The 13,684-nt window shown below is 39.1% G+C and overlaps 2 protein-coding genes across 9 annotated transcripts in view; one reads left to right on the plus strand and one right to left on the minus strand.

Moving 5' to 3' along the window:
* On the minus strand, positions 1-12,712 carry C1H4orf47 (chromosome 1 C4orf47 homolog). Of its 4 annotated transcripts, none has more exons than XM_030009747.2 (8): positions 12,677-12,712; positions 10,036-10,223; positions 8,772-8,991; positions 5,785-5,922; positions 5,621-5,696; positions 4,237-4,416; positions 2,026-2,198; positions 1-221 (listed from the first exon to the last, which is right to left on the minus strand). In XM_030009747.2, the coding sequence occupies exons 2-8, from the start codon at positions 10,130-10,132 to the stop codon at positions 173-175; spliced, it is 933 nt and encodes a 310-aa protein (XP_029865607.1). In that variant the 5' UTR covers positions 10,133-10,223; positions 12,677-12,712; the 3' UTR covers positions 1-172. The 4 variants fall into 4 exon arrangements, with proteins under 4 accessions (XP_029865607.1, XP_040979077.1, XP_029865591.1 ...); XM_041123143.1 differs by lacking the exon at positions 12,677-12,712 and adding an exon at positions 12,167-12,307; XM_030009731.1 differs by lacking the exon at positions 12,677-12,712 and adding an exon at positions 12,151-12,307.
* Positions 12,407-13,684, plus strand: part of UFSP2 (UFM1 specific peptidase 2) — a 15,379-nt gene continuing 14,101 nt past the window's right edge. For 4 of the 5 annotated variants that reach the window (XR_005932231.1, XR_005932232.1, XM_030009693.2 and 1 more), the window contains exon 1: positions 12,407-12,536. Coding sequence is in view for 3 of the 5 variants with exons in the window: in XM_030009693.2 (XP_029865553.1) it covers positions 12,495-12,536 (42 nt within the window). In the remaining 2 variants the exon portion in view is untranslated. Of the gene's footprint in view, positions 12,537-12,665; positions 13,045-13,684 lie in introns of those variants that run through there. The other variant, XM_030009712.2, reaches the window with a different exon arrangement.

Genomic DNA, 13,684 nt, shown 5'->3' on the forward strand with positions numbered 1-13,684 from the left:
TACATGATCTTAAATTATTTATTATAGTTTTATATTTAGAAACAAAAGATTGCATTCTCAATAATTAGATTGGATTGCCCTAGATACTTGAATTCCACTTTCCACATTTTTATTTGCTTTGTTAACATTTTACAGAGTCTAAAAAGTGTACCCTTCATTTCACCTTTTGTACCTAATAAGATGTCAGCTGCGCAGTCTTGTAGTTCTTTATATTTAATGATCTGAAATGTAAATGAAGATAAACTTATTAGATTTTTGTAGAATATCACTGTACAAATTACAAGAGTTTTGCAAAAATTAAAAACTGTGGTATACCCAGTCCTGCAGTTAGATTTAATGACTTGAATCCTCATGAAGTCAGATTATTTCAATAGAGCTCTGCATGAGAGCAAGAATCTACACTAGCAAATCCAATTATAGGATTATGGTCCAAATATCAGAAGATAAGCTTTCCATTGGAAAGTACATAAAGAACTGTAATTCAGTGGGGGAAGCAGATGTCTTACCACATTTCTTAAAATCTATGAGCTATGAGCTTCATACTTATAAGAAATTCAGTTCACAATTCTCATTCTATTAAACCTAGGAATAATGAAGCAAATATAAATAAATACATTCTTTAAAATTCTTGGGAGGGAAATAGCAGTGGAAAATTTGAAATACTAGTTTTAATTTCTCTCTGTGGAATTTCTGTTGGGTATGTGAAAATTTTCTCTTTACAAATATTTTTACTGAGTCCATCATAACTGTATGTGTGAGCACATAGTGATACTTCACCATCAGTCCCCCCCTTTCAATTTTGAAACCTACTTCACATACAGTTAGAGGTTTTTCCCAGTAAAAACATTTCATTTGGGAACATGAATTTTTATTTGGTTGATAAAACAATAATACAAACAATTACACTAAGAAAGCTACTTAGACCAATACAGCATTCTTTTCCCTTTTACTAGTTTAAAAACACCAGTGCATACATGGAAGGTTGTAGTTTTTTACATCAGTTTTGGTAGTTACCACGCTTTTTGGTGCAACCAAAAAGTTACTTTCAATTCTTTCTTACTTTCCATTAGTAATGAAAAGCAATGTGGAGCAATACGTAGCTTCTGGTTCTGCCTTGTCAGTGTAAATAAAAACTTCAAACTATCCCTGCAACTTAAAAAGTGATTATGCAAATGCCAATACATGGTGAAATAAAGTAAACAGAACAGCAATGGGGGAATAAGGGAGGTGTATTTCTTAGACTTCACATATGATATGTAAAAGACAAATCACAAATGTAAAGCAGATTCCTCTAAGAGAGTTTTTCAAATTTTAATGAAATATTTCTAAACTATTTCATGTTACTCAAGGAGTATGCAATATGCTTAACTATTCTACATGCAGTCTTAGAAGTCTGCATTTGAAAGTGGTTTCTCTAAATAACTCGAAAGAACACAATCTGCTTGAATTACAACAGAGCCAAAACCAGAAAAAAAGGTTGTTTAAATACAAGGTTTATAGCTTAGTAAGATAAAAAAATAAAGAATTATGTGCTTGTCTACCTATATACATACACTGTGTACTATAAATCTCTTCTAACATTGCACAGTGACATGTTTGTAGTTAGGAAACCAATTTGAGTGCCATTGTTTCAAAAGCTTCACAGGCTTAGATTACCTAACATTATGTTTTCCAGCAGAGGGAGCCAATTTTATTCCATAAACATAAGGGAAAACAAAAACATTTAAACAGGAACATTCCTAGTCTTTTTACATTTATCAAGTCAGAAAAGAATAAAAATTAATAATTTTTCAGTGACATCTGTATAGCATGATTCTGAAGGTCTCTCAAAAGGCTTATAAAGTAACCTGAATTTACAGAATAGAGTTGGAATAAATTTTGAAAGCCAAGTTCCTCATACATTTCTTACCCTTTTGTTAATAATTCATTCCTTCATTTATTCAATTATTTTAGACAGCAATAAACAGCTGTGCTAATGACTTTTGGTAGACAGCATACATGAAACATGAACTCAAAGGAGCTTACCTTGTGACATTTAAAGTTAGTATGCTTCTAACAGGTCTGCTTTTTGGTCCAGCAGGAGGATGAAAAATCTGTCGTTCTTTATTAGTTGTGACAGCCTTAGATTTTTTAATTACATAAGGGTCAGCGGAATGGCTTGGGTAAGGATCAAATGTGCCTCCTTTCATGCCCCCTGACTGAAAAAAAAAAAAACTTTTTGAAGTGCCAATATAATTGAGTTAATTAAAGTATTTTTCATGCAAAAGCAAGTAAGAATACTGAATAGCAGACTGCATCATATTATATAAAAAAAACAAAAAACAAAACAAATATTCCTTAAATTTTCAATGGAAACTTTAAGGAAAATTTTAGTCATTATTTTGCAATGGAAACTTTAAGGAAAATTTTAGTCATTATTTTGATGAATTCTCAGTTTCAAATGTTCTTTCATTAAGTCTGGATTTTGAGGAAAGGAGCTTGAAAATGTGACAGAAAAAGTAAACACATAACTCACTAAAATGAGCTATGTTGTGGCAAAAAAAGGGAATTCCTTTGTCACTAGTAGTTTACTAGTACACCTCCATGTCCAGTACTGGTGTAGGGATTCTTACGTACAGCAGGGGTTGGGCATTATTATCAATGTGTTTTCTGACATATAGGATTGAATACAGCATTGGCTTTTCCTGAAATGTTACGTCCACTAGTAGTACTACAAGAGTGGCAAATTTTAGTTAAAAAATATACAGAGACCTGATTAATTCTTTGCAATCCCCTAGTACAGCTGAACCCCACAGACTGCTGAGGATGCATTCCTGAAAAGTGTGGCAATAAGCAATTCAATCAACAATAAAGCAATTTTTCCCATAAGAATTTATATAGCAAAGAGGGAAAGTGTGCAGTAGCTTGGGAAGTACACATATTTTAAATATAAGGGGAAAGCATATATGGTATGAAAGATGGGAAGCCTGAAGCAGGATCACGAGCATTGTCAGCCAGCCAAGGTGCTGACTTTCTAGCAGCTAACTTTCCTGAACAGATTTCCATTCTGAAAGATCTCAGCTGCCTCATCGATGAGGCCAAACACCCAATGCAATTATTAGTGTGTAAGCATTTTTGCAGTCTCTTTCTGAATAGTTATATTTTCCTTGCTATCATCATCTTCCTCAGGTGAATCAATGTCAGTCAAATAAGGGTAAAGGACATAATAATAGGAAAACAGTGGTTAGCAGAGCACAGTGTTAAATGACTGACAATAGAACTCCAAAATGAAGAGCTGAAAAGTGACAGATTAAGGGGTGTTACTGTATTAGGTATCTGGAGTCATTTAAGAGAGAGGTATTTATGCATCTTAAACCCATTTCAAAGTGAAATTAAGGTATAGCCTAAGGTGAATGGCATAAATTTAATATCTCATCTCAAAAAGAATATATCAAAATGGCATGCTTTATGGAATGGAAAAATATCCATTCAGATTTTAAGAAATAATGACACTAAGCAACTGGAACTAATGAACTATGTTCCTATATATCCTTCATACTAACCCCAGGCTTTATTTCTTATGCCCTCTAAGCCCTGCCACATATATTTATTCCCATCCTTTTCTGCCTTTTCTCCTAAATACTAAAGAGTTGGCAAATTCTAAAGTGGATTGCAAATTTGTGTCTGCTGATGGATGAGCAACAGATAATTCCTGAGTTTATTCTGCAGTCTTTCCCTGAACAGAGGGACTAACCTGACATTTTCTGCTCCTTCCATCTATCCATTCCCATCACACTTCTCGGAATTATCTTTCAGATGTTTGTCTATATAGGCTGAGAGTAATTAGCAGGTTCAGAAATGATAGAAGTGACTGACAGAGTCCAAAATAGGAGAGCATTTCATTTTGCAACAGTAATTTAGTCTTACTGTCATTTATTGTATAACCTTCTGCTTTGTATCTTTTTGTGGTGTGTGCAGTCAATTAACTGTATGTTAACAGCACTATGCAGATTTTAAAGAGAAACACTTTTTAGGTTACTTGAAACTGGTTAGCATTTGTTGTTGGGTCAAACAAGATTTCATTGCTTTGTAAACTGAAAACAAAGTAAATGGAATAATACCTTTTGTAAGAAAAATAAGAAATTAATAGCAAAACCTAACATTTGTTTTTATCTTATGTACTATAAGCAAAGCTTTTAACAGGAAATATCTGAATATTTGTATCTTTTGTCTCCAGTAGCTATAAGACAAACTAACCTTTTTAGCAGGAGAACTTGGTTTGAAAGGTGGTGCAATTGGCTTCTCTGGAGGTGGTTTCTTCACAGGTGGCAAAGGTTTGTCATTAAAATAGGGATTCATGTCAAAATAGTCCTGGGGATATAGATTTAACTTGAAAGGCCCTCCTTTAGCCAATCGTTTATGCTCCTCTTGCGCTTTCTGTAAAACAAATACTTTGAAAGAAACAATCTTGAGGATTTTTACTGTATATTATTCCAAGAGAAAAATGGAAAGCATTTAAATTTAGTCTTGGACAATGTTCACTCTAACTTTCTTTGCTCTTTGATGATCAAGGTATTTTATATAACCACCATGTATAATGGAACATAGATTCACTAACCAGGAAGCGCAACAATCACTATGAAAGTATGGTAGGAAAAGCACTGTGCATTTAAGATGTGTCTAACGGTATTGTATACCTGTATCTTGGGCATACATGCACACATACATGCTTGAAAATTCTGCTTGCATGCAGTCCAGCCACTCACCCTTGTGAACCCTGGCCACTACGTTTCCCAGATTCTGAGCACCTTACTAAGCTGAACGTCTCTAGGAATTGGTTCTTTGTACCATGCGAGATGTTGACTATTCTTCCCAGATTCCATTTTAAAATAAAATAGGTTAAAACATTACAAACAATTAAAAGACAAGCATAAAACATACCATCAGTAATACAGTATCACCTGGTAATGCATGCTAATGTCTCAGAGCAAATTCCCTTTTTTCTATCCAGTGGAAACAATCCTGCCTCCCTCTTTTCTCTGTTCTTCTCATTTTCTGCACTGGATACTTAATTTTGACACTGAATTTGTCTCAACTGCAGGTAGCTGAATTGTTTCTTCTAATCTTGTTCTTACCCTAGACCAAAAAATGTCCTCCTGCTGCCATTTTTCAGTACATACGATGAAAATATATAACTAAAATCAGTGCAAGCACATTTACAAGTTTTCTTAGATTTATGAACTTATATGAAAAAAGGAAGATGGTTTTTTTATATAGTATCTAGGATAATAAGGTCCCATTCTTCTGACAACAACATAGAAGTATTACTGTTCTTGCTATTGGCATTGTTTGGTCATTATTGTATTATAGCTTAAGGTCTCCAAATATAAAATTAAGGTCAAATCCTGAATGGTAGAACTTGTGTGGGATACTGCCAGTTGTCTCAAAGAAAAAATAATAGATGAAAAATACCTAAATATTTTTTTATACAGGATGGTCATTAATTTGTTTTCCTTCCTCCACTTTGTAAATAAACATTAGTGATTTCAAGCTAAAGGAAACACCACAGGGAACAAAAAGTTCATGTAAATTTTAATAAATAATCATAACACTAATACATAATAAAGACAAATATTTTTACCTTTGCATTTATTCTTTCTACTTCATACCCTTCAGGTTCATGTGGATATTGTTCACCTATGGTAAGATTTGCATAACTGTAAAAACAAAATTAATTACTTAGGTGTTCAAAACTCAAGAAACATTTAATAAAATACTCTGCAAGAAGCAATATTGTGAAGTTACCCATATCCAGTTCCTTTCTTTCCTGGATTAGTATAAAAATTCTTTCCAGGAGGAATGTATCTTTCTTTAGCTTTCAGTTGTGGACTGAAGTATGCATATGAACCTCCTATGGTTCCATAATAGCTGCCAAGTCCACATCTAAAAATAGCAAATGAACATATTAATTAATGTTTTGCAAATATTTCAGGCTTCCCATATCTAGTGTGCTAAAACGACGGTAAGTAGAAAACCCAAGCAATATATACATCTCAAGAGTTAAATATAAAACCAGATCAGATCCACTGTCCATGGAATCTACTACTACAGCAATTCCGTGCACAGTGTTATGGACAAAAAATAAACAAGATGGTGGCAGAGATGAAGTTTTAAAGTATCTTAATAACATAAATATGCTTAATAGAGATCGTTTTAATTATGCACGAACAAGGTGAAGTAACAGTGGTAGAGACAGATTCACAAATGGAGACCCAGAGGAGTAGGTTAAACAGACTTGATGCTTGATGACAAGAGGACAGTCTTTCCCACAAGTTTACAGAGAACAGTAAGTTAGTGCTGGTATGATAATGGAGTGGCAGGCAACATCTGCCCAGACAGGGAACCTGTCTGAAAGGGTTTTTTAATGGGAGATGTTAGGACTAGTTAACTTTCTGTCTTGTCACAGAAGGAAAGTAAAAGGAGGCACAGCTCATTTAGGAGAAATACTTCTGCCTAGAAAGCTGCAGGAATTCACAAAGACTGTTTTTTAAAGACCAACTTGAAAATCAGTATTTGCTGACAAGCGTAGGACATGCTCTCGAAGTACATGATCATACAGCCGCTAAAGGAGAAAAGGACCGAGACAAACTAATAAAATAGCGGAGTGGCAATTTGGTCCACTAAGCTGCAGCTACAGTGGTCCAAAAAAACCCCAAACAACCAACCCTCTGTTCCCACGCCCCAAAACCCCAAAACAGAACAGAAAAAAATAAACAGGAGCTACTGTATAAGATCTGTCAACTACTCCAGATAGCTGAGGTAATCTGCTTTGCCTGTACTGTCTGCACTTATTGTGGGGAGAGAGTAAAGTGTCTCAATGAGCTCCTACTTAAAAGGGCCATTAATGAATACTGACAGGATTAGGATGCCCAGATAACATTTGTCATCTTTGCACAAAACTCTAACCTACCTGTTCATTACCCTCTCCTTATTTAGGGACTTCATAAACTCATATATAGAAAAAAATGGGCAAACTGACAGTGCACAGACAACATTTATCTTGGTGTTTCCTAGCTCTTAAGTGCTTTATTTCATATTCTTCTCATGTCACTTCTGTGTGTAGGCTTTTTATATGCCAGTAACAAAATAACAGAGAACACACATATGAAGAAAAGAAAGGTCCAGGCTTCAGTCATATCTTCAGAATATGACATCTTTGCAACCTTTCCATTTGCAGCTAACAACAAATGTGCCTCCAATGTAAAGATTCCCAAGAGCTGCTTATCATTCAGGCAGCCAAGAACAACAACTCAGTGAATAGCAACAGAGCTCTGTGCTAGTTCCTCAGTTACAATGGGAGTCAGTTTTGGATATAAGAAATGTATAATCGCTCTCCATAATTGCTTCAGGATTCCATTAAAAGACAACCTAACCACATTCCCAGCCTCTGCTTTGTGCTACTCTGCCAGTACAGATTTAGGGGAGGATAAAGACAATAAAGAACCTGCCCTAAAGTTCATGTCTAGAAGAATTCAGAAGTCTTATAACATGAATAAGAGCATGAGCTGCTGCACCAACAGCCAACAAGTGCATTTGTGGAGGCAGTATGTGGAAGAGAGCACATCAGCAGGTCTTCATTGTAAGCAAGACTCCCACTGTTGGACTCAGAACCCAGGAAGTAAGTGAACAGGACTCTCATTGACTGTCATGTGCCTAGGTGTTTCTAACAGTTAAACCCTTATAAATAATTTGGTTGCTATGAAGTCAAGTTGTAGCCGAAAGAAAGTTTTGAACACAGGACTCACACATTGTCTGTCCCATCAGAAATAGCACACATATATCCAACAGAAAGCCTACACACCATGTCTTACATTCCTACTATAAGCTAAGGTGTTCCTTTAACATACAACAGAACATAGAACATGCTAATCCTTGCATCCTAAAATATTTATATATATATAAAAATAAACAAAGGGTTACTCTCCAAACAAAAGCAAAGCTGCAGAAAGATATGACTAAATGTAACCATGAGACTGTAAGAACCAGGCCCTGTACATACACTGAATCCTCCTGTCCAAGAACAAAACAAGATTGTATACTTCTAAATGAATAACCAGGCTCTATCTGTTTTTCACATGTGAATAATAATAGTTATATGACACCAATTTCATTGGTGTCATTTTGTCATGCAATTAATGTTGTGCAAATAGCAAAGATGTATTTATTTTAATATTCTACATATATTCCTCAGCTCTGTAACATCTTCTGATCATCCTATAGGATAATTGGTATTTTTTTTAGCAAAAAGATAATGGATATGGATTTGCTGAGAGGAAAACATTGCACCTGGATAATGGCCCCTTTTCCTACTGTTTATGCAATAGATATACCATCTCTATTTTGGGAGGCTCGGAAATGGGAGAGAGAAGATATTGCATCCAACAAGTTCCAACAGATTTCCTCCTAAATTAAAATGAAATATTCATTTGTTAATTATCCATATCCTTTTCCCATAGCCATCTTCATTTTCATCAAAAGTAAAAAGCTAAAGGTAATGTTTATAGCAAAAAAACACTAGTTAAGAGCAAGCATCAGGACTTGATTTCTACCTGTGTTCAGCCTTCCCTATGTTGCTGCTCAAAATTCTTCGCTCAGTACTGACTAACACCACATTGTATAAAACAACAATATTGTACTCTTATTGCAGGTTTTATAAGAAATAATCTGTGAAAATCATCTTTAGCATACAGAAAAGAAAAAAGGTCAGTTTAAAACATTTTCACAACACTTACGGCAATTTGTCTCCATTACTGGGAAGGAAAGCTTTGCCCAAATTTTTCTTTGATTCTGCCAATCTATAGCGTCTCCTTAGCTGAACAGGGTTTGAGTAGGCTTCACCATCGAAAATCCTCACAAACTGAGGCTCAAAATAACCTGCCTGCAGAGCTGACAATGTTTTGGTTCCCCCCGGAAACATCTGTCTGTTCTTGCTTGCAGCTTCGTTAAAAGGGCCTTTAAAAAAGTAAGCACTGTAAATAGCTGTTCGATGTTAGTGCTTCTCTTAGCCTACATTAAAAAACTAAGGTCTGGATCTGGGTGGCTCAAAGAATGTACTGCAGAGCATTTAACTTGCAAAACATGCATGTAAATGGTTGTGTCTAAAAGACAATGCTATGAGAAAGTATTCACAGCATCTCCTTTTAGTTTTCTAACCCCTGCACTTGCTTTACAGGCAATGGAGAGAGATTGGTTACTCCAGGCTACAATTCAGAGCTATTTACATACTACCAGTAACACTTCAGAGGAGCATCTCTCTCTCTCTCCCACTGATTACAGACCAGGTCGAATAACTTAAGTGCCTCCAGCTGGGTTTTGAATCCCCAGCAGCTCAGTGTGGTGGAAGTATATCAGCCAGGGTTCTGGTGGACACATTCATCACTGACACAACAACACAGCAGAAGTATCTGTATTGAGAAGCCAGGATTATTTTGCACTATCACTTCAAAGCAGCTACTGAGAGTTAACCTCTGTAACCTTACTAATTACAAAAATTACCTTTCTCAATGAGTATTCTCATTAAACAACAAAAAAAGGAAAAGACAGGATGGGGAATCTCACACACGTGAGTCAGATCAGAACAAAAAAAAAAAATTGCATCTCTAGTTTAAAAATAATGACAATCTAATTGTCAATATCAGAAAACCTGCTGAAAGAGCATAGAATAAACACTACTGTTTTTCACAAAAGCAGAAAAATAGTGGTAACTTGCAGATAATTAATATTAAAAAGAAATGTATACACTAAAAGATTTTATCAGTCTTATTATGCATAGATATTTTTCAGTTTTACTGGACTTCTCCTTTCTTCGATATATTCATTCCAATATATCAAGCCTTTCTCTTAGTAATACAGACCTGAGCAAAGAATATGCATGAAAAAACAGTTCCTTCTAATAAAAAAAAAAAAAAAAAAATTAGAAAATAGTGACTCTGAAAGTAAATGGATACTAGAGCTGGTCCCTGTCAGTAAACAGTGATTAAAATTAAATGTACTTACGCATATAATGTGATACATATTTATCTCCAATGGTAACATAACCCATTTCACTGAAGAGGCCAATCCTCTCCATATCACTTTTCCCTTCCGCAGGCATGGCTGGATCTGTGTGACAGTGCACTGCACTAAAAGGGTGGAAGTATCCTTGTTTATTTGTTCTACTGCAAAAGTCTATAAGCAGTCCACACCTGTAAACAAAATGTTTATTAAAGTAAAATGCAAGAATTTTTGGTTAAAAATACTAGCAAAAAATGTAATCTGAAGAAAGTAATCTACAATATGTTTGACAGCTTTGGTGCTTATACGACAAATGGACTATGTGGGATTTAGACACCATTAAATCTCCTCTGTTAAACAAATTCAAAACATGACCAGAGAAAGAAAATCAAATGCTTTTGTTTTGTGATACGACTGGTGCAACTCTTACTGAATTTTCGTAGTTTGGGTCAAAACTTATGACTGACAGATGTCTTCAGAGTACTAAGATGAGGGGTTTTGGTGGCATTAACAGCTAGTAATAAAACATGCCGAGCAGCTTCCTTCTTCATGTTGTGGCTTATCTCTAGCAATGGCTTTCAGTCACTTTCTAATAATGGTGTAGAAGGTCAGTGTATGGACAAATCTGTGGTAAAACATAAAAGTGGAATTTTGGAAGCCCTCTAACTAATCCAAGACCTGGTCATGGTAAATGTATTTCCAATTTCTTATTGGTTTTAATGCAAGTGATTTACAATAACTGTTAGTTTTTCCTCATCATCACCCTCATTGGAGCCTGACAGAACTAAGGAAAATGCCTAGTCAACAAGTGTAAGGAACTCAAGGGCTTGAACAGAGAGCATGCTTAGCACTAGGATTATCAGGGATCTGATTCCCAGAGTGAAAACTAGTAGAGATGGGAATCAGAATCAGCTAGGGGAAAAACTGCCTTGGGGAGGAAGATAACAATATATGGTACGTTCACCAGGAATGGAAATTAAGGCAGAATAAAGTGGTTAATATGTTAGTAAAGCTATTTCTTGAAAGTCATGAAACATAAGAATTATCAAAAAAATCAAGGATATGCAAACAAATAGCTGAAGTATCTGTGTCCACACAGCTCGAAAGAGAGCAGGGAAGTTAAGAAGACATTAGAGTGGACTACAGATTAAAGACAATGTAGATCAAGTCCCATGTTGGTATTAACTATGGGGGCGAAGGCAAGATGGAAGATAGGAATGAAAATAACTCAGGCAGCAGAAAACTCTGAGAGATTAATATCACACATTAGCTGTATCTGGCATGTGGGTGCCAAGTAGAAAAGCAGCAGCAGCACAGCAGTGGAAATCTGTATAATTAATATAGACTTTATATATTTTATTATAAGAAATAATATGCTGTAACACTGTGTACGATGGAAGGGCTAGCCACATTTTGCTTATGCTCAGCACACAGGATGGACAGCATGCAGAAGTTTTAAAAAGTTTAAAGCAATTTTTTTTTGCAAGGTGCAGAGGTTCACGCAGTGTAAAATGACCATCGCTTCATCAGGTAAACTCAGTACTGTTCTTTGGTAGATCTAGATGTTGGGTAAGGAACCAAAGGGCAGGCAACAACAAATGGCACTGAAAGAAGAGATGACAGAAAGCCGGCCCTTGGAAACAAACTTAAGGGTTTGCTGTTATGAAGCTAGTTGGCATTATTGATGAGGATAGGAGTAATTTATGGAAAATAAATAGACCTGGAATTAAGCTCTGCGGTGTAAAGCAAGGGTCGTTGCTCAAGGGATTAATGGGAAGGATTTTTGGACCTCAGCAGTTCGATGCGACTGAGGAGATGTAACGAGGTGGACGAGCCTGGCCTGGCAGTAGCAGTATTGCCGGTCAGCAGGCGGGCAAGCACGGTTCTGCAGCGTCTCCCAAGGAACTGGTAGGGAAGGTGAGGAAATACCAGTATTTTGCCACAGAGCGCTGGTACCACATAAACCGTATTAAGTGCAGCCGTGGTTGGTTGCCCAAGCTAAAGCAAGCTCCACGCAGTACGCCGGAGCGCGCCGGCCCAGCGCTAAGAGCGGCAGCACCGCAGGGTACGGAAGGCCGGTGAAATCGAGACGGAACCGAGCGGCACCGCGGCACCTACTTGCCGGAGCCGGTACCTCACTCGCCTGGGACGGCCGCCGGCAGGAGCGAGAGGCGGTGCGGCGGGGAGCGCCCGCGGCCGCCACCCCCCCCCCCGCTCTGTTGGTGCCGGTCGCCCAGGAGGCGGGAAAGCCCAACCGGCAGAACGGGCAAGTCTCGCCTATCGCCCCCCGCCTCCCTGCATTGGTACGGCCCAAGGCGATCGCGGCTGCGCAGCACCGCAGTGCGGCGGGTGGACGGGCGGGAGCGGGCAGCTTGTCCGCTCCGCCCCCCCCCCCCCCCCCCGCACCTCTCCAGCTCGCGCGGCGCCTCCCCCGGGGTCGGGAGCGCGCGTGCGCGGGGAGGATGCGGCCGGGCTCGGCCCCCGCTGCGGCGCTGACGGACGTGGTGAGTCCGCCCCTTCCCCGGGGACGCCGCGGGTGGGGGGGACCGCGGCGGTGGGGAGGGCTCCCGCTCGGGCTGGGCTAGCAGCTGGGCCGGGGGCTTGCCCTAAAGGCCCCCCCCCCGCGGCCGTTTCCACCCCCCACCCGAGACGGCCGCGGGGGAGGGGTCCGCGGCGCCGCCCCGTCCTGTGGCGAGCGGAGAGGGCTGGGGGCTGGTGTCCGCCTGCGCGGTCCCGGGTGGGCGCTCCGCGGCGGCGTTCGGGCCTCCAGCCCCCGGGGGCACCTGGCGGGGGGAGGTGTCGAGGCCCCTTGGGCGGCTCCGGGGGCGAGGCCCGCCCTTTCTGCAGGGCCCGGGCCGTGTCGGACGGGGCAGCGGCAGCTCCCGCGCTGCCCCCCCCGCTTTGTCCGCCCCTCGCAGCAGCCTTCCCCGTGGCCCTCGGGGACCTTGGGGCTCTCTCCCTCGGCCTGGGCGGCTCGTGTCAGGGATTGGTCGGAAGACGTCATCATCCATGGTGAGCCACTGTCAAGAGGCCAGGACCTCTCTTGCTCCTTCTGCAGAGCTCTGCTTTTCATTCACGAACGTTATTCTTGCCTTGTAATAATTCAGATAAAAAACGTCTTTAACGTCAACCCACGCAGACTTTTTTTTCACGTGCTGGCACTTGTGGATCCCACGCTCCAAGGCCTTTTTCGTGTAGATAGCTGTGTTATCTAAAATAGTTCCCAGGTTATGCTTCAGGAACCAAAATGTTAGACGTTGCAATCTTGCATTTTCGTTTCTTGGAGTAAACTTTGGCACTCCAGAATCACGGAAACCTGAAAATCCCTCACCCAAAGCTGAAAGCGTAGATGCTTACATTTTCATCAGGCATGCATATCTTTTTTTATATTTCTGCTTAGAGTACCTCTAATGGAAAGAAAATTAGTCCTCTGTTTTGATTCTTTTATTTCATGAATAATGATAGCATTGCACCTGGAAGTTTCCCATACTTTGTAAGCAAACAGTTATGCGGTAAGCCTCTCCAAAGGGTCTTAGTGAAATTATTCTTACAGGTGTTTGGTGGCTTTTTTTAGAGTAATTAAGGCTGTAAAGCATTTCTTTTTGTGGACTGTTAGATTGCGCAATACCCACGCTCTTCTGGGCTGTCACCT

Source organism: Aquila chrysaetos, chromosome 1 (assembly GCF_900496995.4).
Source record: "Aquila chrysaetos chrysaetos chromosome 1, bAquChr1.4, whole genome shotgun sequence".
NCBI classification, from domain to species: Eukaryota; Metazoa; Chordata; class Aves; order Accipitriformes; family Accipitridae; genus Aquila; species Aquila chrysaetos.

Bases quoted from the DNA above. Each gene is read 5' to 3' on its own strand.
- C1H4orf47 (XM_030009747.2), bottom strand. From the start codon at position 10,132: ATGCCTGCGGAAGGGAAAAGTGATATGGAGAGGATTGGCCTCTTCAGT. The intron at 5,923-8,771 runs GTAAGTGTTGTG...TGCTATTTTTAG, and splicing joins AGTAATGGAGACAAATTGCC to ATGTGGACTTGGCAGCTATT. The intron at 5,697-5,784 runs GTAACTTCACAA...TTGTTTTTACAG, and splicing joins AAGAAAGGAACTGGATATGG to TTATGCAAATCTTACCATAG.